This window comes from Penicillium arizonense (genome assembly GCF_001773325.1).
Source record: "Penicillium arizonense strain CBS 141311 chromosome Unknown PENARI_contig001, whole genome shotgun sequence".
Taxonomy (NCBI): Eukaryota; Fungi; Ascomycota; class Eurotiomycetes; order Eurotiales; family Aspergillaceae; genus Penicillium; species Penicillium arizonense.
In genome coordinates this window covers 986,699-1,005,809 of record NW_019173278.1, presented here as the reverse complement: position 1 = coordinate 1,005,809, position 19,111 = coordinate 986,699, and the positions used below count along the sequence as shown (strand labels likewise).

The window sequence follows — 19,111 nt, the reverse complement described above, 5'->3', positions numbered from 1 at the left end:
CCGAACTGCCGCTAATCGAAGCCCGGTCTTGCTCCGAACTTCATCCATGATGTTGGTTTTGAAAAGAAAGCATTGCCTGTGGCAAATGAGACTTTGTAAACATGATCTCTTACCTGTATAGTCTCTTTGCTCGTGCCATGTCTCCATTGATCCACAACGGTCTCCCCTCCCCAGTATCCCAAGAGGGTTCGGAAGAGGTTAAGACAGGGCTTGCTGTCAAGGACGAGCTCTTGAACGAGATAGCGAGTTCCATTTCGACCAATGCTCAGGTCTTGAGCACCTTCTTGCACTCTGAAGGTCATCCTATTCCGTCTTTCGAGCGCGATGCTGCCCCCAAGACTGTGCCAGCCTCCGCCCCAGGCGAAATCCAGGCGGCACGCGAGGCGCTGTTGGATGCATCGATGAAGATGTTCCAGTTAGCATCCGGCCCCAGCGAGTACCTACCCAACCTGGCAGTGCATGTACGTTAGCCTTTGTTCTCAATAAGTTAAATTTATCATCTCACATCAATGACTAACCGTGTTATCATAGTACCAACATCTATCATGTCTGCACTGGCTGGTTCATTTCGGCATCCTTTCACGGGTCCCCCTCATCGGATCTATTTCCTATGCCTCGCTGGCGGCGGATGCAGGTGTCCCAGAGCGGACACTGAAGGCAGTGGCGCGCATGGCAATGACAAGTCATATCTTGCACGAGCCTCAACCGGGAAGCATCGCGCACACGGCGACGTCGGCACAGTTCGTGACCAACCAGAGTATGAACGACTGGGCCGAGTTCATGTGTGAGGCGTCAGTACCGGCCGCGTTGCATCTTGTGGCCGCCACGAAAAGATGGCCCACTAGCCAGGCACGCACGGAGACGGCCTACAACGTTGCCTTTGACACGGAACTGCCCTTTTTCGATCACTTGGCGACGTTGCCCGATCGGACCCGGCAATTTGCGGGTTACATGAAAAATGTGACCAGCAGCGAGGGTACCAAACTGGACCATTTGCTAACTGGGTTCGACTGGGCGGGACTGGGATCCGCGAAGATTGTGGATGTAGGCTTCTTTCCCCGGGTAGATGGCTAAACACTGACAAATAACTAGGTCGGAGGTTCATCAGGCAACGCAGGCACAGCGCTCGCAAAAGCCTTCCCGGGACTTGATGTGACCGTTCAGGATCTCCTTGAGAATGTTAACGAAGGGGCCGCCACGCTGAGTCCCGATCTGGCGTCGCGCGTCCACTTCCAGGCCCATGATTTCTTCCAGCCGCAACCGGTCATTGGGGCCGACATCTACCTGCTTCGCATGATTCTACACGACTGGGCCACACCAGATGCTGTCCGCATCCTGAAGCAGCTGGTCGTCGCGCTGCGTCCGGGGTCGCGTATCCTCATCATGGACTCGGTCTTGCCGCGTCCAGGGTCCGTGGCCTCGACAAAGGAGCGACTCCTCCGCGTTCGCGATATGACCATGCTGCAGGTTTTCAATAGCTGTGAAAGGGATCTAGATGATTGGACGCATATGTTGAGTCTTGCGGATGAGCGGTTGCGGCTGGTGGACGTTGCACAGCCTCGGGGGAGTGTCATGTCGATCCTTACTGTTGGTCTTGACTGATTATTCGAAAGTGCTTTGTACCTCGTCTTTCCTCTAGTTTAAGCAATGAATAGTAGTGGGTGGATATGCATTTTCATGTGATTTTTCTTAGAATGTTGAGCCCGCATGTCGTCAGAAGGATGGTCAACCTGAGGCATCAACGATATTCCAGTTGGTATATTTCGTACAATACCTTACCCTCTCTCGCCGTAGGGCAGTCCTCTATAAACCACTCCTGGCATTTAACTAGTACTATCTTATTAAATCTCTATACCCGTTGTTTTCTGTAATACTCCGAGCGATGGACAGAATAGTTAAAAGGAGAATGCACTAAACTGAATATCTATAGAATTCGGGTAAAAGAGGAAGACACAATAGCAAAACAAGGATTCTCTAGACCTGTGCCCTGCTGAAAATTAAAGCGGAGGAGCGCATGGTGAACGACCAAGCAATACTACATGATCTCATGACTCTGACATGAATTCAATCAAAAGTTGGATTATAGTTGGGGGAGGACTCGGGGTTGAGATCGGGAAGTATTACGAGGCCCGACAAAAGCCCTAATCTACGATGACCCGATCAAACATCGGGATGCACCATGTAAAACAATTGAGATGATGATTAATCCAATCTCCCGAACAGCAGCTAAGCCTGATGGAAATCCTGCCCGTACACAATCGGGCTCATCTTCTCTACCATCAATGTCTTTGCCTTAGCCTTGTACACCAACGCACTTGGTACTCGCCATCCCCCGAGTTCCCCGACGCCACCATTTCTCCCCACAGCAACAAACTGCGTTAGTGAGGTTTTTTGCTGATAGGTTCTCGTCCGACGACCAAACAGACTCTCCCACCAGGACTGACTTTGACGGGATGCATCGGGGTTCATCGCCAAATGGTCGTCCCGAAAACTATCAGCGAGGGGCCGAACAGGCTCGATGGCGTCGAAGAAGCTCCCATTAGTGAAAGAAGTAACTGATCCCATGGAGTAGACCCCGACTGTGTCTTCGACACGTAGGCTAAACCTGTCGGTCTTGACGTAGCCCTTGGCATCGAGCCACGCCAACGGCAAGAATGCAGTATTGGGGATGCTGCCCGTCGCATCAATGTAGACATCAACTGCTCGGGTGGAGTAATCGCTTAGCGTTATCTCCCAAGAGGATTGACCCTCCTGCTGAACTGCTGATGTGATGCGAACTGCATGGTTGACTGTGACCCCCAATTGCGCAAGCATGTGCTCGGCTGTCGCAGAGCTTCCGGGGCTGGCATGGGAAAGCAGGCGATCATTCCTCGATAGCAGGGTGATGGATTTCTTTGGGCCGGGCCAGTAATCGCTCATCGCCCCGAGCTCCCCTGCTGTTTCAACGCCCGTCGGCCCTCCACCCGCCACCAGGATGGATTTAGCGTCGCGTAAGCGAATCTGCATCTGTCCAAGCGCGTGCTGGGTCTGGGTATGCGGGCCTGCTAGGGAGAACAAGGGACTGTGAGAGGTCGTCCCTGTGGTAACGACAAGGGAAAGATATTCCACTGGGACGATTTCGTTGGTCTTCGGCGATCGAACATGAAGAATTCGAGCCTTCTCATTGAGGTGAGTTGCCTCTGCCTGGAGAAAGGTAAATTGTGATGAGGGATACTCCTGGAATCCATCTGCGATTGCAACAAAGGGTGTGGGGGCTTGGTTCGTGTCCACCAATGCTCGTGGCGCGGCCACTTTCCAGTAGAAATGCGATGACGGTGAAACCAGTGTGAGATGGTATAATTCCCCAATACGTTCAGTCAGATCTGGCAGAGTGTGTCGTAGCAGATAGTGTGCCAGAGAGATTCCCGCAACTCCTCCGCCCACAATCACGACTTTTCGAGGTGCTGTTTCGGCCATAGCAAATAGATATTAGTCAATATAGATTTGTTAGGTGTCTTTGCTGCGCTGCTATTATTGGATTCCCGTATCATTTATATATTTTACTCAACAAGACGGAGAGGAACCCCGATTCCCGACTGAGAAGCCCGACAGGAATAACATGGTGGTGAGTATAATGAATTGGGTAAAAGTAAATTTGTTAATGCAAATCTAACGGTATGTCTCAATTGGCCAATGCTACATCAAAGACAAAGTAAGCCCTCGAACCGCTACTGCCACTTCTTGGTCTTGTTCTTGATTCGCAAGTCCTCGTTGACTTTCAAAATGGCCTCCTCGGCGCCCTCCCATTGCTTCCGTTTCCCCTCAAACAACCGGTAATGGAAAGGCAAGAGCAGACCATCCATGAGCAAGTTACAGAGCGGACGATTTGACAGCCAGAAATACCACCCTTGAATCCCATACCCGAGGTTCTCCTTCATGCCCAGTCCCGCAGTCTCTTCGACCCAATCCAGCCAGTCCGCCCCCTTGACGAGACCCGGCGTCACAGCTCCTTTAGTGGCCAAGTCAGCGAGCCACTGATGCTGCTTGTCGACGGCCTTGATCATCTCCTCGCGTGGCGGAAGAGGCGAACGCCCCGACCAAACCTGTCCTAGTGCCATTGTGGCCAGATCGAACATGAGAAAGGCCGGGTTCATAAATGACAGATTACCCATAAAAGCCAACGAATCCGGATGCTCGAGTGAAAGCAGATTTTGATATAACCGTGGGATCTTGCGTCCGTTCGCACTGCGGATATCGGAGCCCCGGTAGATTGTGGGATCGCTCTTCCCTAGGATCGAGTAGTCGACCGTGTACCCGGTGCACCAGATAATGGCGTCCACGTCGGCAATCGTTCCGTCAGTGAACTCGACTCGTTGGGAATCGAGGACTTGTTGGATGGGTGGCTTGGAGGTGATCCGTTCACGGGACAGATAATCGACCAAGTAATCGCTAATGATGGGACGCGCCTGGTTCACCGATGGCGCTGGATCAAATCCCCATTCTGGCTTTAGATCGTAGAGTCGGTCCCGGAGACCAAGAATTACCTTGTTCATGAGCTTGGTCCAGATACCGGGTGCGTAGCGAGACAGTTGCTCGAGGAAAACTCCTTTGCGATAGGTCCGGATGTGGTCCACGGGCTTGTTGTCCACCCATCGGGGGAGCTGCGGATCATTAGATATTGGAAATTCTTCAAGGGATCAGTTAATGCCTATCTTACTACAATGCTTCCATTTCGATGGGACAAATAAACCTTCTCTGCCGTTCCCGCAAGCTCACACGCCACGTCCGCCGCGGTATTTCCAAAGCCGACAACAAGTACTCGTTTGCCGGCCCAATCGTCCGGTCTGTCTTGTCAGTACTAAACCAACACCGCAACAATTCAGAAAGAACGTACCTTTTGAACTCGATAGAATGCACCGCCTCGCCTCCAAACAGTTCTAATCCCGGAACAGAGGGGATGTTAGGCGTCTGGTCTGGTCCCATCGAGTAGACAACCTTGTCAAAGTACTGAACTGTCTTCGGCTCTGTCTCAGTGGACGTCTCAACCTCCCACAGGGCCGTATCTGGATTCCACTCGGCACGATGCACAGTCGTGCTTAGACGGGCTCGCGGTAGAATACCAAAGTGCTCAGCATACGACACAAGATAGCGATGCATCTCTGCCGCTGGCGGGAAATCCGGTGTCTCTGTCGCATAATTAACATCCATAATTGCATAGTCTGCCACATTAAACAGGCTCCTTATCAAACGTACCATCCGGAAACGGAAAATCCGTAAAACACCCCTGGCACGTTAGTGTGGTCAGCTCATAACTTGACATGGATTTTTGTCAAAGTCGACCTACCCGATGTTTCGATCCATTTGCCACAGTGCCTATAAATTTATTTTTTCAGTAAGATTCTGTGGCTCCAAGCAATCCGAGTAAACATGGGAATAACGCACTGGGCAGCACGGAAATCGCGTCCTTGTTTTCATTGTAATTCCATAAACCTCCAACATACGGGTGTTTGTCGAAGCCGACGACATCAAAGCCTACTTCTAGTAAATTCTTCATGGCAACCAGTCCTAGGGCACCTTTATCGAGACAGAGACGGTCATTAGATTAGACAGGTTCATGATGGGTCCATGTCTACTTTCATATTGACTTACCTAGCCCAATAACCGCCACTGAAGGAGGCTTGTCGTCCGTTGGAATCTGTTCTGTCATCTTGACCCCGTAGCTAGTAGATTACCCGGCGCGTATTCCAAAAATGGGAATGCAGGAAGGTTTACTGAGCACATACGGGATCAATAGCATAGAAATCGCGAGGCCACCGGCTCGGAGTTTTATGTCTTCGATGAAATACAAATCAACGGAAGAATTAACGTTAGGGTCTTAATAATCACCGATATCCAGTGGTTTGACATGGTTGATTCATTCGGCGCTCTGTATTGGGGGTAAGATCGGCTCTCGGGGGTCGGGCTGCATGTCGGGGGGCTGTTCGGGGAAGGGATTGGGCCAAATAAGCTGCAATCTGCGTCTCTGACCCGGTGTGGCAAGCAAAGTCACGTCTGACAATTTTGTGAGAGTCTAGGTTAGTGTCGCGAAGCCCTCAACTGTCGCATCCAAGGAACAGGAGCATTGGGGTGGTGAAGATATCTTGAGTGAATTGTAGTTATCCAAAAGAGATTTAGAAGGAACCAGATACTAAGTCGCTGTGGATTCAACATGGAGTTTCAGGGATTCGTTAAACTCTTTCTTTTCTGAGTTTCATGTTGCAATAATGTTTGAAGATGTAATTGAAGTCATTAATTCCTCGAATTTATGCCACGATGCAGATCGTTTGAAAACAAAATTTGGAGAGAACATTCTAATATAAATGCTCCAGGATACAGCATTGCTACCCAGTAGACTTGATGGTTTCGAGAAACCCAATCATCTTCCGCAATACCGAGTTCCAAACTTTCGAATACCGATACGTTTCGACCATCTCTATCCCCGCCTGTTCCATGGCCTCTTCTACATCCCCAGAAACATCTGATTTTACCTCAGGCGAGGGGAGGTATATTCCCGGTCGTGGGGCAGGCTGGCCAGGCACCAGACCCTTTTGCTGGGGCGCATACTCTGGTGGAATTTCCGGCCATGCATCAACACCATCCAACAAGGCAACAGCCATACCTCCTGCCAGGTGCGTCTCAATATGACAATGAAAGAGCCATGGACCGGGATTGATGGAATGGTATCGCAACACGAGCCAGGAAGGACCATCAAACGAAGTGACGAATGTATCGCGGTAGTTAGGGTTCTTAAGGTTGAATCGGTGCGGCTCGGCAGCCATCGCTTCGTCTACCGAAGTATAGTTCCAGATACCCTCGCCCGCGCCAACTTGCCACATCTTGCCCGTGTGTTTGTGCATCATGTGCGGGAACTCCTGCGGCTGGCCTGGCTGCGAACCAACCTGGACAATGAGATCGACCCACGATCCATTCCGAGTGCGGATGATGAGGCCTTTGTCCTGGGCGTCTGGTTGCTCAATGTCGTAGAGGAGGGGCGTGTATGCACTGCGGTCTTCTTGCCACATTCCACCACCACTAAGCGTGTATTGCCAGGGACTCATCCACCGGTGAGTATGAAGGACGAAATGCTCGTCTGAGTGAGTGGCTGGCTGGAGTGGAGGGAAAGGCGGCAAATTGTCCCGATCGAGTGTTACCACGGCTGTGGTATTCTGTCCCCCATAGTTAATGACTCCGTGGCTATCAGAGTCAATACCCGGGCTGCCCGCATAGCGCAATGTGGCAAAGGAGGAGATGATTTGGGTCAGTCCACTATCGGCTATGCGTATCGTGTAGTCTTTGGGCCTCTTATCTAACTGGATCATAACCGCGTATCGCTCGCCGGCGTACATCTTGACTGTGTCCACTTTTCGTGGCTCGATGCGGTGCCCGTCCACCTCGTAGACCCACATGGGATGCTCATCAATCGAGAAGATAATCGTTTTGAAGGTAGCGGCACCGATGAAGTTGAGGCTTGCCCATTTTGATGTTGCGTCTACGTGGATCACTTCTTGGTCACCCGTGGCAGGAACACAACCTTTTTGAAGGTGCAACGGAATCGTCTCTGGTCTCCCCTGGCCAAGATAGGGGCCTTCGGTAGATCTCATGAATGGGAAACACCTAAAATTGTTAGGATGACTATCGCAAAGCCCCAATGGGGGAGTGGCTTACCCCTTGTCGTTGACATGGCCTGGATATAGTGCCCATTTCATATAAGTACTGGTGTGGTTGACCAGATATTCCTCTCCGGGACAATAAATGCTACCCTTGCCATTGATCAAAATGCTATCCACACAGCTGCATCAATGGTTAGTTCTCAACTCGTATACCGGAATTTGGGCAATAAATACAAAATTGTGTACCCGGACGCCTCCTCGGCTTCCATATAATTCCAGGATTTGACATGCGTCCAGTCTGATACGAGCACCGGATTGGGGTTGCTGGCCGCCTTGGCCATTGCTTGAATGTGCGACTTGTCATTGGAGATCAGGCTCCATGGAGCTGGAGTGTCTGGATTTGGTCTACTCCAAGTTTAGCATGGGGTCATGGCCGTTTGCCTGTTTCGGGTATGCACCGGATAAAGATCCCACCATACAGCCCATCTAATAAAGTTGTTCGTGAATGAGCGTGGTACCTGCAGCTGTTAGTAGAGGAAAATGGATTGTAACTTCGTATTATGTCTCACCAATGAGTGCCACTGGGACTGGCTTTGAAACGATAGATGAACATTTCGTCGGGCTCGATGGGCAGCTGCGTCGCACCGGGCGCGCCATCAGACCAAGGTGTGCCTTGCATCCTGACGAATTGTCAGTGAAAAATCTGGATTTCTGAAAGGACTGCCTTACATCAGTCCGTGCCAATGGATGCTCGAGTTGAACGGCATTCGGTTGTGAACTATGACCTAGAGTTTGAATGAGTTACTAGATGACGAAGAGCAAAGTATTGTTCGATTTACCTCGATGTCGTCGTCCTCGTCCCACAGAAGATACGGGCCGGGAAACTCATCGTTCATCTTGATCATCTCCCTGGCGTGCCCATTTGGAGCCCCCAGATCCCATGTCAGTGTGATCTCTTCACGGACGAGCTTTGCTGCAATGAGGCCAGGCAACAAGACTGCGCACAACGCCCTCCAACTGGCGCAATGAGCCATTATGATATTTACATGCGTCAACAAACAAATGAAAAAGCGATCATGGAACGGGTCAGACAGACAAAATGGGCTTGTATTTACCTTCACAAGCTGGTGACCGCGCGACGGAACACCGACAATCGGATGCAGATCGGGACAAGCCCTAAGCCGAGTAAGCCCCGATGAAAATTAATAGTGATCTACCAACAGATAAACAAATGGAGACACTGTGGCATTCTGAGACGACCCAAAATTGACCATGAAGCCGTTTACTACACGAGTTCTCTTCCAGGTGTCGCGGGTGACCCTAGTCGTTGTGACCGTCGCCCTGGCTGCTCAGACATACTTGGCCGGATGGAAAAAACCACAGCCTGTGGCAACAAATTCTCAACCGAAGGCCAATGAATCGCCGATACCACCCCTAACTCTCTGGGCCCAGATCCAGAACAATCGTAACTTAACCAAATTCGCCAAGTTGGTGGGAGAATTCGAGGACATTGTCGGTGGTCTCCAAGCACCCAAGGCCCAGCTCACCGTCTATGCACCCATTGACGAGGCCTTCGACATGGAGGACTTCCCATACGACCTCCCATGGTTTTATTGGAAGTTCCTCGTCGGATACCACATGGGAAAAGGAGGCATTTCTCCACAGGCACTGCGCAGTCAAAACACAGTCTCCTCATTCGTGAATGCCGACATCTTCTTCAAAAACCAGCAACGTATCAGCGTTCAGAGCAATCCAGATGCCGTGACTTTCAATTTTCGCGCAAAAATGCTGGCGTCGCAGCCCGCCGTCAACGGTCATCTCCACATCGTGGATCGACTGCTGATGCTGCCGGACTCAACCGCAGACGTGCTGCGATACACCCCTGAATTCGGGATATTCCGCCAAGGACTAATCGACACCGGCCTAGCGGAGGTAATCAACGATACATCAACACACACCGCGCAGACGGTATTCGCTCCTTCCGATACTGCGTTCTGGCAACTAGGCCGGAAGGTCAATGCCTTCCTCTTCGGCCCAGGAGGGCGCTCATACCTGAAAGCGCTGCTTGCATACCATATTGTGGCAAACGAGACCTTGTTCTCTGATGTTCATTTCCCTGCCAAGAATGGGGAGCAGATCGTTCTTGATCTGCAATCTGCCTCCAACCAGTTTTTCCTCCCTACTCTGGCTCGCGGATGCAATATTTCTGCGAGTTCTGCTCGACAGTCGGATGGTAGTCGACGGATAATTTTGATTAATGACGAGTGGAAGGTGAGTCGGCCGGATATCGTGGTTATGGACGGGGTGATTCATGGGACGGATGCGGTGATATTGCCACCGATCATGAATGCTGAGGGCCAGCTGGAGAAGCAGAACCAAAATTGGTGGTCTACTGTTTCTCGTTCTTTGAATATCGGTGGGGGAATTACCGTCGAGGAGCTCATGGAACGGCTTCAGCCGCTGATTGACAGCAATGAATAGTTCGATTTTGTATTAGCTTTCTATTAAAGTCTAAGTTTGATAAATACGATCCTGCTGCCTTCAACATACCATCTCTTGTTTCGCCCTTTGACTAGAAAACAAAGCAAATATCTACATGGACCCTAGAGAATGCTAGAAGAAGCGACAAGGCACTCGAAGATGATCATGAGTTCTTGCACATAAATAATGCCAAATAGGTTTCATTGAGCCATTTATTGTTGCATCTCTCAATAATTCCAAGATGAGCACTACCGCACAGCGTGAATATTTTGCATCGTTTTGATTCCCAGAGATAGCTATCACATCTTCATTTGGCTCTATTTCGCAGTGAAGCGACTCACCCATGGCGCGAAAAGTGCCAGATTTATTGTACCAACCATCCCAAGGCTAAACCATGTCACTCGTGTTGGACCAACACCACTGTACACCAGAATTAATACACAAACGGGATCATCTTCCACCGGGTCCTCCGCTTGAACAGATCCCAGTCCTGTCCATACTGTTTGGTTTCAAGTCAGCACTCTGCATAACTGAAAATTTCCCATTAAAAGGTAGGCAGATTCAACATACCCTCTTCTCACAATAAGCATCCAAAGCCGGAATGCCTCTCCTCCGGAACTCAGCCAACAACCACAAAAGCGTAAGTCCACCCCACCCCCAACCTGAAGCCGCGAGACCAGCAGCAGCCTTCCAAACAGTATACCCACCGTAGTTAATATGGCGCGCAATGCGGAATAATCCACCAGTATATACCTTGCCCTGCCCCCGTCCACTGGGGTCCTTTTTGAAAGATCTGCGCTGGAGCTCCGAAACAGTCTCCACAGTGATACCCAATGTGAAGATCGCACAGGCAGCCGAGAGAAGAGGATGCCAGCCGGTACTTTTATCAGGCACATACGATGTTGTTGCTGATGTCGCCGCAGCGCAGAACATGAGGGAATTCACGGTTGTTGAGAACGCCTTAAACACTCCAACCAGCAGAGCAGTTGCAATGGGCATTTTCGTCTCTGATACATAGATCAAGTAGAATATTCCCTTGAGACTGCCGAGTATTGACATACCAAGCAGAGTCAGGCGCCAAGGTGAGAGGCCCAACACAAGGGGGGCGGCTTCGAGTGGTAGGGGAGTACCGCCGAACAGACCCAGGATGGGTGCTGCTAGTGATGCAGTACCGGGGAGAAGGATCCCATACTGCAGGACTGGGTCTAGGACGCGGAGGGCGATAAAGATAGCTGTTCCGAGGGGAGATGGGCCCTTGTCGTTACGATCGCCATGGAGGGCTCCTCTTCCACCGCGTCCTCGGGGGACCTCCTTTTCGAAATGGGACATAATTCGATCAGTTGCACGACAGATAATCGAACAAATCAGATTTTGCTTTTCGTGATTACCGCGCAGATTCTGGGGTCCAGGCCATGGGATTGTATATTTACTGCAAGCATGACCTCGGCGCCGTGGGATGTCTGAGCTAGCCCCGATACCTGACCCCGAGACCTGACCCCGAGGCACCGAACACCGAGGCATTGACTATACTCAATTGGGCCACATCCATGATTAAACCGGGGCCCAATGTTGATAGGGACCTAATTCAGATCATGTATTTGAGAGAACAAAGAATCATTTATTCAGTACGTAAGGATATATCTAAGTTGGACCTTGGTACATTAATAGTCCGGAGGCCCGAACCCTAATTTCCTAATCTTTGGGCGCTAATGAAGGCTGGTATCTAGGTACATACGCATTTTCGAAACTCCGCCGAAAGCGAGATAATTGTATTTACTATCAATTGTCAGCTCGTGTTCTAGATGTTCTAGACAGGCTAAAAACAATTACCTGGGTTTGGCCGGGGATGCATGCATCATGCGGGACCTCTCGGGACCGAGCTCGGGCCCGAGTTGCCATTCTTTGTAGAAGCTGCAAAGGGGTATGCAAGGACACGTTCTCATGTAACACGGATTTCGTCTCTCGGCCCAGACTTTGAACCTTAATTGAATGAAATTAATAGCTAGATACTTGCATTTCTGTCGTTATTATACTGTATTCTGTAATTTTTTCCAAATACCAAGTCCAGTATGGATCATGTGGTCTCCCTTGTCCTTCTCTCCTCCTCCCCCATCCTCTATTGCTCCATAGAATTAAATCCATTCATTCATGGTTCTTTATCTGCTCTGTTTTCTTTGGAAATACAAACTTTGGGCTAGTGTGCCCACCAAGGCACACTCTAGTACTGTAGAAAAAAAAGAGCCGAAACACAAATCTGACCTCCCGTGTAAATCATGCTAGTAGAATGCCATATCGTCGTCTCACGTCATCACAATGGAACAAATGCAGAAAAAGGAAAGAGGTGCCTGCTCAATTGCTTAACTGCTCTCGCGCCGTAAGAGCCACGGCCTTCATTTGATTCCGGAGATAGGCCTCCAACGCCATATGCAGCCCTTTCTCTTCATCCTCACCAAACATCCTATTCTGGCGACAATAACTGCGATTAAACGCCACCAAGACCTCCTTAACCTTATCTATCTCTGCCAGGATCAACTGCGCAATCATGCGCCGTGATTGGCCCGGTTCAAGTGTGTAGGCTCCGACGGTGATCGACGGGATCGACACCCAGTCGCGGAACGACCGCGATAGACCATACTGGATGTTGCTGTCCGAAGTTGTCCGCCGTGAGGCTCCGAGAGAGCTCCTGCTGATAGTGCTGCTGTTGCTCTCGCTGCTGTCTGTGTCGCGGCTTGGGAATGCGGTGCTGCGGTCTAGACTGGCTTGGTACCAGGATAGCACGCGCGTGCACGATGTAGTTATGAGGAAGACGAGGTCGATTTTGGCTGTGCACGGACATTCCAAGATCGTGAGAACGTCTTCCAGGGACAAATGGCTGTCCTTGAGGATGTCGTCGAAGCTGCGGGCTCCGGGGCTAGCTGTCATTCTTGATAGTTGTGGATCGCAGTCCAGGCGTCCCAGGGACGGGCATGATGCCATTGGCACATCCAGCCGCTGGATGGCGGACATGGCCAGTTGGGAGCATTGGTGTGGGGTGTGATGAGGGCCATGGGGTTCAGCTGGTGTTGGCCAGAAGAACTGTTTGTCGGAGTCCCGGGGTAATTGCCAGTGAAAACCGGTATCCAGGGTGTCCCCGTCGATCCGTGGCTGCAGATCGGGCATTGCCATTGGTGATGTATCCAGGACTCTGGAGATCTCGTCGTTGGAGGAGAGGGCCCTGCCATCGAATGACACAAGCAGTTCGCTCCACTTCATTGGGCTCAATGTATCGGAAGGCAACAGAGTTCCATCGGGGAAGGGTTCGTCACTCGACTCGGGTATTGGGCTAGCATTGGTCCTGTCAGTGGAGCGAACGTCGGCCATGTGCTGCCCTCGGTTCAGTCCATCATTTCCTCCCTGGGATGTATCGGGTGTATGCTGGTCTCTCAAGGCCGATATGCTCCCTGGGGCGGGAGGAGATGTTGCCGTCGGTGTAGGCGGAGGTCGTTTTCGGGACCGTTGGGAGGGACTGTAGATGCAGGAGACGCCTTGATACAAGCAGCGTTGACATGAGGGTTGATCCTTACTGCAGCGAACCTTGGACTTTGCGCAATTGTTACAACTCGCACGAATAATTTCCAGTCGTGGTACAGCAGCAGATGCCATCTTGATCTATGAATAATCTTAATATGACATCTAAGGATCTTAGAAGCTAAGCAAACTAAGAGAATACCAAAGCCTTTTGGTCCCCGGTCCCCCGCAGATAGCTGAGGTAATGTTGCTTATCGTTACATTGGGGGCGAAGCAAGATTCATGCATGTAGGTGTTGAGGACTATCCAACTAGGCCCTTTTAAGAAAACCAAGAAACCCAAGAAGTCCTATACATAATCACGTATACGACCTAGTGCTGGACCCGGTCCACAATCCTTCAGTGGTCTCTGAGCGTCCTTGGCTTGCGGTGTCCCCTGATTGTCCCGTCCCGTCTGACTGGCTTTCGAGAAGCCAAACCCTGTTCCGCCCCCATCCCTACTTGAATGTTGCATATCAACGTACCCGTGGTGGACTCGATCCCCACTGAGTAGTCATTCCCTGTATACGAACTGCACCGCGCTCGCCTTATGCGATAATCCAATTTTAGAACGATTCCTCCTCCAAAGCAGTCAATTTTGGCTATTTGCGCGAGTTCCTTCGCGACTTTTAATGTCTCAAAGGCGGGAAGAATAGTCTACAATGCGTCGAAACCGCGTGCTAATTGGCATGTAGAGCAATTTTTCACATTGTTTTTTACGTAATTGGCTAATAGGTTCTACCCTCTCACTCTATGCGTTTTTGAGAGCTTAAATATTGTATTGGGGGCCTGATATTGGGCTGAAGAGATAAGGTCTCATTCAAACACGAGATTTACGCCACTAGGTGATGGAACACGTTACACAGTCGGCTAACACTGCCCGAATATTGGCACCAAGGCTGAGGTTCTTCATCTTGTACACTTCGTACATTTGGTGCGTTCGTTATCTTTTTCTCTGCTTTGTGGGTAATGCGAATCATCTCACCCTTGAACATGCAAAAGGCCCAAGAGACAGCAGAGACGGATAAACTCCAGAAACATCAAAGATAACAAGTAAGCACGCATGAGGCGAGGAAGCCTTCGCAGCCTTTTGTTTGGCCTACGGGAAACGAAAGACATTCTCAGGGTCCACTGACTTTTTCAGAGTTTGCAACCGGTCCCAATTCGGACCAAAGCTGTCGCGGGGATCTTCATCCTTGCCCATAAAACTTACGTATACGGGCTTCAGCGCTTGGCCCGTAGCATTCAGTTCCCTCATTAGCCCATCGACCCAGGCTTTTGCCTCGCCCATGCGGTCTAGCTCGTCGCAGGCGTTGATGTGAAACAGGACATGGGGTTCGCGCGTGGCAAAAGAAGAATCCGGGTTCGGTTGTGTGCTTTTACCGTGTCCAATGTGTGCGATCACGTTGTACTGGCGACCATCGGGGATCGCCTCGGAGTACTTTTGCAACAGCGCTATAGTCTCGGGCGTGAATCGCGGAATGGAAGAGCTTCGGGTGCTCACGTTGACTGGCTCGTCAACCACTCGGGTTGTGATACCTTGGAAGGCCTTAAAGGTGGCTGTTGAAAAGCAAATCAGCGATCTAACTTGATCAAGTCGCATATGGCGAATAAAAATAAAAATCTTGGTACTTACTTTCTGCAACAGTATCCACCTGGATAGCGCCTAGCTTCCTCACGGCCTCGAGCCATGTCCGCCCCTCCTCGAGGGACTCCGAATCGGGCCATGCAAAGATTAGACTCATACCCACCCCCCATTTGGTCTTCATAAAGCCCATCTGCAGACACATTGCATCGGGAATGCCCTGATCCAGCATATCCTGTAGACCCGAGAGCACCTTATCGCTCTCCTCCCACTGGTACGCGATAAAGCCTGCTAGGATAACGGGCATGGGATATACACGAACAGTCACATCGACAATTACCCCGAAACTGCCCCCGGCACCCCTCACGCCCCACAGGAGCTCCGATCCGGGATCTGCCTCGACAACCGATCCATCAGCGAGCACCAACGTCGCAGCAAGTATGTTATCTACTCCCAGCCCCACATAGTCGTTGAAGGGGCCGTACCCGCCCCACACGGCCCATCCCGTCCATCCAACGTTTCCCGCCGTCCCGTTGGCCGTGCAGAGCCCGTGAGTGTCCAAGAAGCCGACGAGGTTCCGCGAGGTCACGCCGCCACCGAGTCGGATGGACTGGCGATCGGTAGACAAGGTTTGGTGGTCCAGCTCGCGCATGTCGATGCTGACGCTGTCTGGGGTGCAGCCTCGTCCGTAGACGTCGTGACCGCCGCATCGGATGCCCAGGGGTACGGGTGGATTGGCGGATCGGGCGGCGCGCACAATTATCTGGACCTGTTCGATGGTTTTGGGTCGGCAGATGGCGAGTGGCTGGTCCGTGATGAGTTTGTTGTATAGCCCGCGGAGAGCCTCGTAGTTGGGGGATGACCGGGTGTACACTTTCAGCGTACTGTCTGTGGCCCGGATGCTGTCGACGACTGGGGGTGAATTCTCAGTGTCTACGGCCGGGTCGAATGGAACCGACTCATGGCGGTACTCAGTAGGAGCGGTAAATAAGACAGTTTGAGTCATCTTTGGGTGATGGTGTATTCAATTTGGATGGAAGTATGGAAGAACTTGTATAGACTGCCATGTGTGGACCAAAGTATCGATATATATACATTTATAATGCGGATGTCACATCGGGCTCGGGAATGGCTGTATTAACTCGAGGTAATTGCCTCGATCGTATGCCCGAAACCTACATCAGGCCACCCCAGGAGAGTTTATATCCCGAGCATCAGCATTACACAATTCATTAAATCATTTAATTGTTGAAAGTTATCGTAGCTGAGCTTCAGATGTCACTTGCGCGCTATCAAAAAAAGTCCACGTGCTCGTGTATCAAATTCTGCCAGCACTCCCAATCAATCTGCGAAATGTCCATCTCCGATGGTCCCAGATTCTCAAATCCAACCATAGAACTGCCAGACTCTCCAGGGATCCAGTTCCCTGGTGCCGGGGGAAGCATGAGCGGGCCAGCCACCGGAACCGGGGCAGGCGACGGGGCCCGAGACTCACCTCGGAGGGCGCGAAGCCGCGCAACCGACTGGGGCTCAACTGGCTGGGAAAGAATCGGGCGTCGCCGCATCCAAGCCATTCGCATCTCCCATGCCCGCAGCGTGAGTGTTCCCAACGCGAAGAAGAGCGTGTTCGTCTTCGACGCCGTGATCAGGTCGGCGTGGTCGTGATACGCCTGATCGACCTTAGCCCATGCCTGGTCTACTCGGTCCCCTTCCCGCCTGGATGACAACTCGGTCACCACGAGAATAAAAGCCTCAAATGGGAAACTCATCCCGACATGCCAGAGATACGGCTGAAGGTCGTGGCTCGCATAGGTCAGGTTGTCGTATGTGAGCACCTGAAGACCAAGAGAGAACAGCCGGTCTCTGTCGTCCGGCGAGAGGTCCGCACATCGACGGGGATGTCGGGTTGCCAGACGCATCTGGCAGACTGAGGACCGTGCCAGATACATAGCCAATTGGTGGAAGGGGATCGACGGGTCGCAGTCCTTCAGGTAAGTGTCTTCCAGTTGGCACTCGAGTGTATCGATTGCGCGCTCTTCCGCAACCATCCTCTCGGCCATGGTACCCACCGCCGGCTGATGCTCTATAGCTGTCAACTTACGCATGCAATCCCCGATCTCAAATCGGATCTCGCAGAACAGCATCTCCGTGGCGCCGGGCCGATCACGGGGCAGTTCTTGCATCGACGGCGACAGATCGCTGTCACTCACGTTACGCGGACGCTCGGTGTCCCAGAAATGATACGAGTAGGCATTCACAGCTACGCCGCACAGCTGTGCTGCGCGGCTGTCCATGAGAAGAATCTGCCACCAGAGTCGGCGCCGCATCTCGCGCTCGAAGACGGGTAGCAATGCGAGGCTGCGTTCGCGGTGGAGGCCCATGGTTCGGGCTATGCGACTCGCAATTCCGGTTAGCAGCCACCTAGTCTGCGCATCGTACCGCTGGCGGGTCGCCAACTAAATTCCCTGGTCAGTCTTGATTTGATCAAGTGGGTGAGGAAGTCGCATACCAGGTAGAGTGACAATGCCTGGAGGATCAGAATGTTCGTCGATCGGAGGAAGTTGGCATTGATCAGTGCCTGCTCGGCTGCGCGCGAGAACCTAATCATCAAGTCGGACCGGGATGCCCCCAGCACGCGACGGCTGGTCTCATCGTTCATCGAAGCTACCGCACATAGGTGCATGCTGAAGAGCAGCGCCTCCATGGGCCTGGAGATGTGATTCAGGTCGGACGCGGCTTCTAGGATCAGCTGCTGGGTAGAGGGGGCGTGGAGGAGCTTCACAATAGGGTTTACATTGTTCAGGAAAATCTGCCATAATTGGAAGATCTGCGGCGTTTCGGGATGGAGTGAGCGCACTCCTCTTGGGCTGGACGAGCGGAACAGCAGCGTCTCCCCATCCACATTCTGTAGCGGCTCACTCTCGCTTTCATCTGCCACGCTGCTGCATCTGCTAAGTTCGGTGGTCAAGCCTTGCCAGAGGGGACTGGAATAGCACAAGGCAAGCAGATCAGCCGACGTCTTCTCGGAGTAGAGAGAAAGAGTGAGATAAAATTTCTATCTTACTTCTCCACGTAACGAGACTGCGCCGTCTCACTAATTAAATGGCCTTCTGGAGCTGACCAGGAGCTATTGGTGAGACGAAGAGAAGGCTTCTTGTCGGGCTCACCCCGGTCATCGAGGGATATTCCGTGGGCCTGAAGTGCTCTCTCACAGAGCTCGAGTCGCCGTGTCAAATGATCTGCAGCTCCGGCAACTGCAGAATCTTTACTTTTTCGGCCCTGTGATTTCGACCCGATGTGTCTTATGCATTCCTGTCCGTTCCGCAGGCAGGTTGAGCATGGTCGGTGGCCATCACAGCGCACTTTTCGCTGTTGGCAGAAGCCACATGAGTGACCGCGAGTAACTCTGGAGCCTGAAGATAGCATAATGCCAATTATTGCCACGATTAATAATACGTAAAGTACAGGCGCGAAGAAGGGCTGAAGGGCCTTATAATATGTGACGGGCCCCCCAGCCTAGACAAAAGTCGGGAGTCGGGTTTCGAGCCTGGACATAAACCTACCGAGAAAATTCACAGTCATGCATAGCATACATTCCTGGGGGTTTTACGGGCGTATATGGTGAGGTCTACTCACGGGGATCATGGGGGTCACGGTGGTATGTATGCCTCGGACCCGTCAATGTGTCGGCGCTATCCGTCGGTCCCGTCGGTCCCGCAATGAGTTAGGCTCTTCGTTTGGTTCGGCGCCGAGACACTGTTCGTCCCAACGCGTCTTATTGTGTATTATTGAGTATTTATAGTCTGCTCCTTTCCCTGGACATCTCAAATTATATTTACCAATTCATCACAAGACACTCAAACCCTCACAAC

The 19,111-nt window shown here is 51.6% G+C and overlaps 9 protein-coding genes across 9 annotated transcripts; 2 read left to right on the top strand and 7 right to left on the bottom strand.

The window, feature by feature from the left end:
* Positions 1 to 101: 101 nt before the first annotated feature.
* PENARI_c001G06354 (uncharacterized protein) lies at positions 102 to 1,602 on the top strand (the record flags this gene model as incomplete). Its single annotated transcript, XM_022626636.1, has 3 exons — positions 102 to 461; positions 532 to 1,044; positions 1,093 to 1,602. The coding sequence occupies 3 exons, from the start codon at positions 102 to 104 to the stop codon at positions 1,600 to 1,602; spliced, it is 1,383 nt and encodes a 460-aa protein (XP_022493384.1).
* A 624-nt stretch (positions 1,603 to 2,226) lies between these two features.
* PENARI_c001G04341 (uncharacterized protein) lies at positions 2,227 to 3,456 on the bottom strand (the record flags this gene model as incomplete). The annotated part of the gene is made up of 1 exon (XM_022626457.1): positions 2,227 to 3,456. One exon carries the CDS (start codon positions 3,454 to 3,456, stop codon positions 2,227 to 2,229), a length of 1,230 nt encoding a protein of 409 aa, XP_022493873.1.
* A 251-nt stretch (positions 3,457 to 3,707) lies between these two features.
* On the bottom strand, positions 3,708 to 5,686 carry PENARI_c001G02129 (flavin-containing monooxygenase; the record flags this gene model as incomplete). The annotated part of the gene is made up of 7 exons (XM_022626280.1): positions 3,708 to 4,640; positions 4,730 to 4,823; positions 4,874 to 5,165; positions 5,233 to 5,263; positions 5,324 to 5,352; positions 5,422 to 5,553; positions 5,629 to 5,686. The coding sequence occupies 7 exons, from the start codon at positions 5,684 to 5,686 to the stop codon at positions 3,708 to 3,710; spliced, it is 1,569 nt and encodes a 522-aa protein (XP_022493070.1).
* Positions 5,687 to 6,359: 673 nt separating this feature from the next.
* Positions 6,360 to 8,662, bottom strand: PENARI_c001G06426 (multicopper oxidase; the record flags this gene model as incomplete). Its single annotated transcript, XM_022626643.1, has 7 exons — positions 6,360 to 7,632; positions 7,684 to 7,809; positions 7,875 to 8,033; positions 8,087 to 8,146; positions 8,198 to 8,308; positions 8,358 to 8,413; positions 8,468 to 8,662. 7 exons carry the CDS (start codon positions 8,660 to 8,662, stop codon positions 6,360 to 6,362), a joined length of 1,980 nt encoding a protein of 659 aa, XP_022493751.1.
* A 238-nt stretch (positions 8,663 to 8,900) lies between these two features.
* Positions 8,901 to 10,109, top strand: PENARI_c001G02583 (fasciclin domain-containing protein; the record flags this gene model as incomplete). The annotated part of the gene is made up of 1 exon (XM_022626319.1): positions 8,901 to 10,109. The coding sequence occupies one exon, from the start codon at positions 8,901 to 8,903 to the stop codon at positions 10,107 to 10,109; it is 1,209 nt and encodes a 402-aa protein (XP_022493894.1).
* Positions 10,110 to 10,542: 433 nt separating this feature from the next.
* Positions 10,543 to 11,438, bottom strand: PENARI_c001G05510 (uncharacterized protein; the record flags this gene model as incomplete). Its single annotated transcript, XM_022626566.1, has 2 exons — positions 10,543 to 10,608; positions 10,680 to 11,438. The coding sequence occupies 2 exons, from the start codon at positions 11,436 to 11,438 to the stop codon at positions 10,543 to 10,545; spliced, it is 825 nt and encodes a 274-aa protein (XP_022493679.1).
* Positions 11,439 to 12,458: 1,020 nt separating this feature from the next.
* Positions 12,459 to 13,751, bottom strand: PENARI_c001G11236 (Zn(II)2Cys6 transcription factor; the record flags this gene model as incomplete). The annotated part of the gene is made up of 1 exon (XM_022627010.1): positions 12,459 to 13,751. The coding sequence occupies one exon, from the start codon at positions 13,749 to 13,751 to the stop codon at positions 12,459 to 12,461; it is 1,293 nt and encodes a 430-aa protein (XP_022493538.1).
* Positions 13,752 to 14,753: 1,002 nt separating this feature from the next.
* On the bottom strand, positions 14,754 to 16,245 carry PENARI_c001G11611 (FAD-binding oxidoreductase; the record flags this gene model as incomplete). Its single annotated transcript, XM_022627039.1, has 2 exons — positions 14,754 to 15,214; positions 15,291 to 16,245. The coding sequence occupies 2 exons, from the start codon at positions 16,243 to 16,245 to the stop codon at positions 14,754 to 14,756; spliced, it is 1,416 nt and encodes a 471-aa protein (XP_022493655.1).
* A 286-nt stretch (positions 16,246 to 16,531) lies between these two features.
* Positions 16,532 to 18,665, bottom strand: PENARI_c001G06025 (Zn(II)2Cys6 transcription factor; the record flags this gene model as incomplete). Its single annotated transcript, XM_022626609.1, has 3 exons — positions 16,532 to 17,695; positions 17,749 to 18,223; positions 18,304 to 18,665. The coding sequence occupies 3 exons, from the start codon at positions 18,663 to 18,665 to the stop codon at positions 16,532 to 16,534; spliced, it is 2,001 nt and encodes a 666-aa protein (XP_022493821.1).
* Between the last annotated feature and the right edge of the window lie 446 nt (positions 18,666 to 19,111).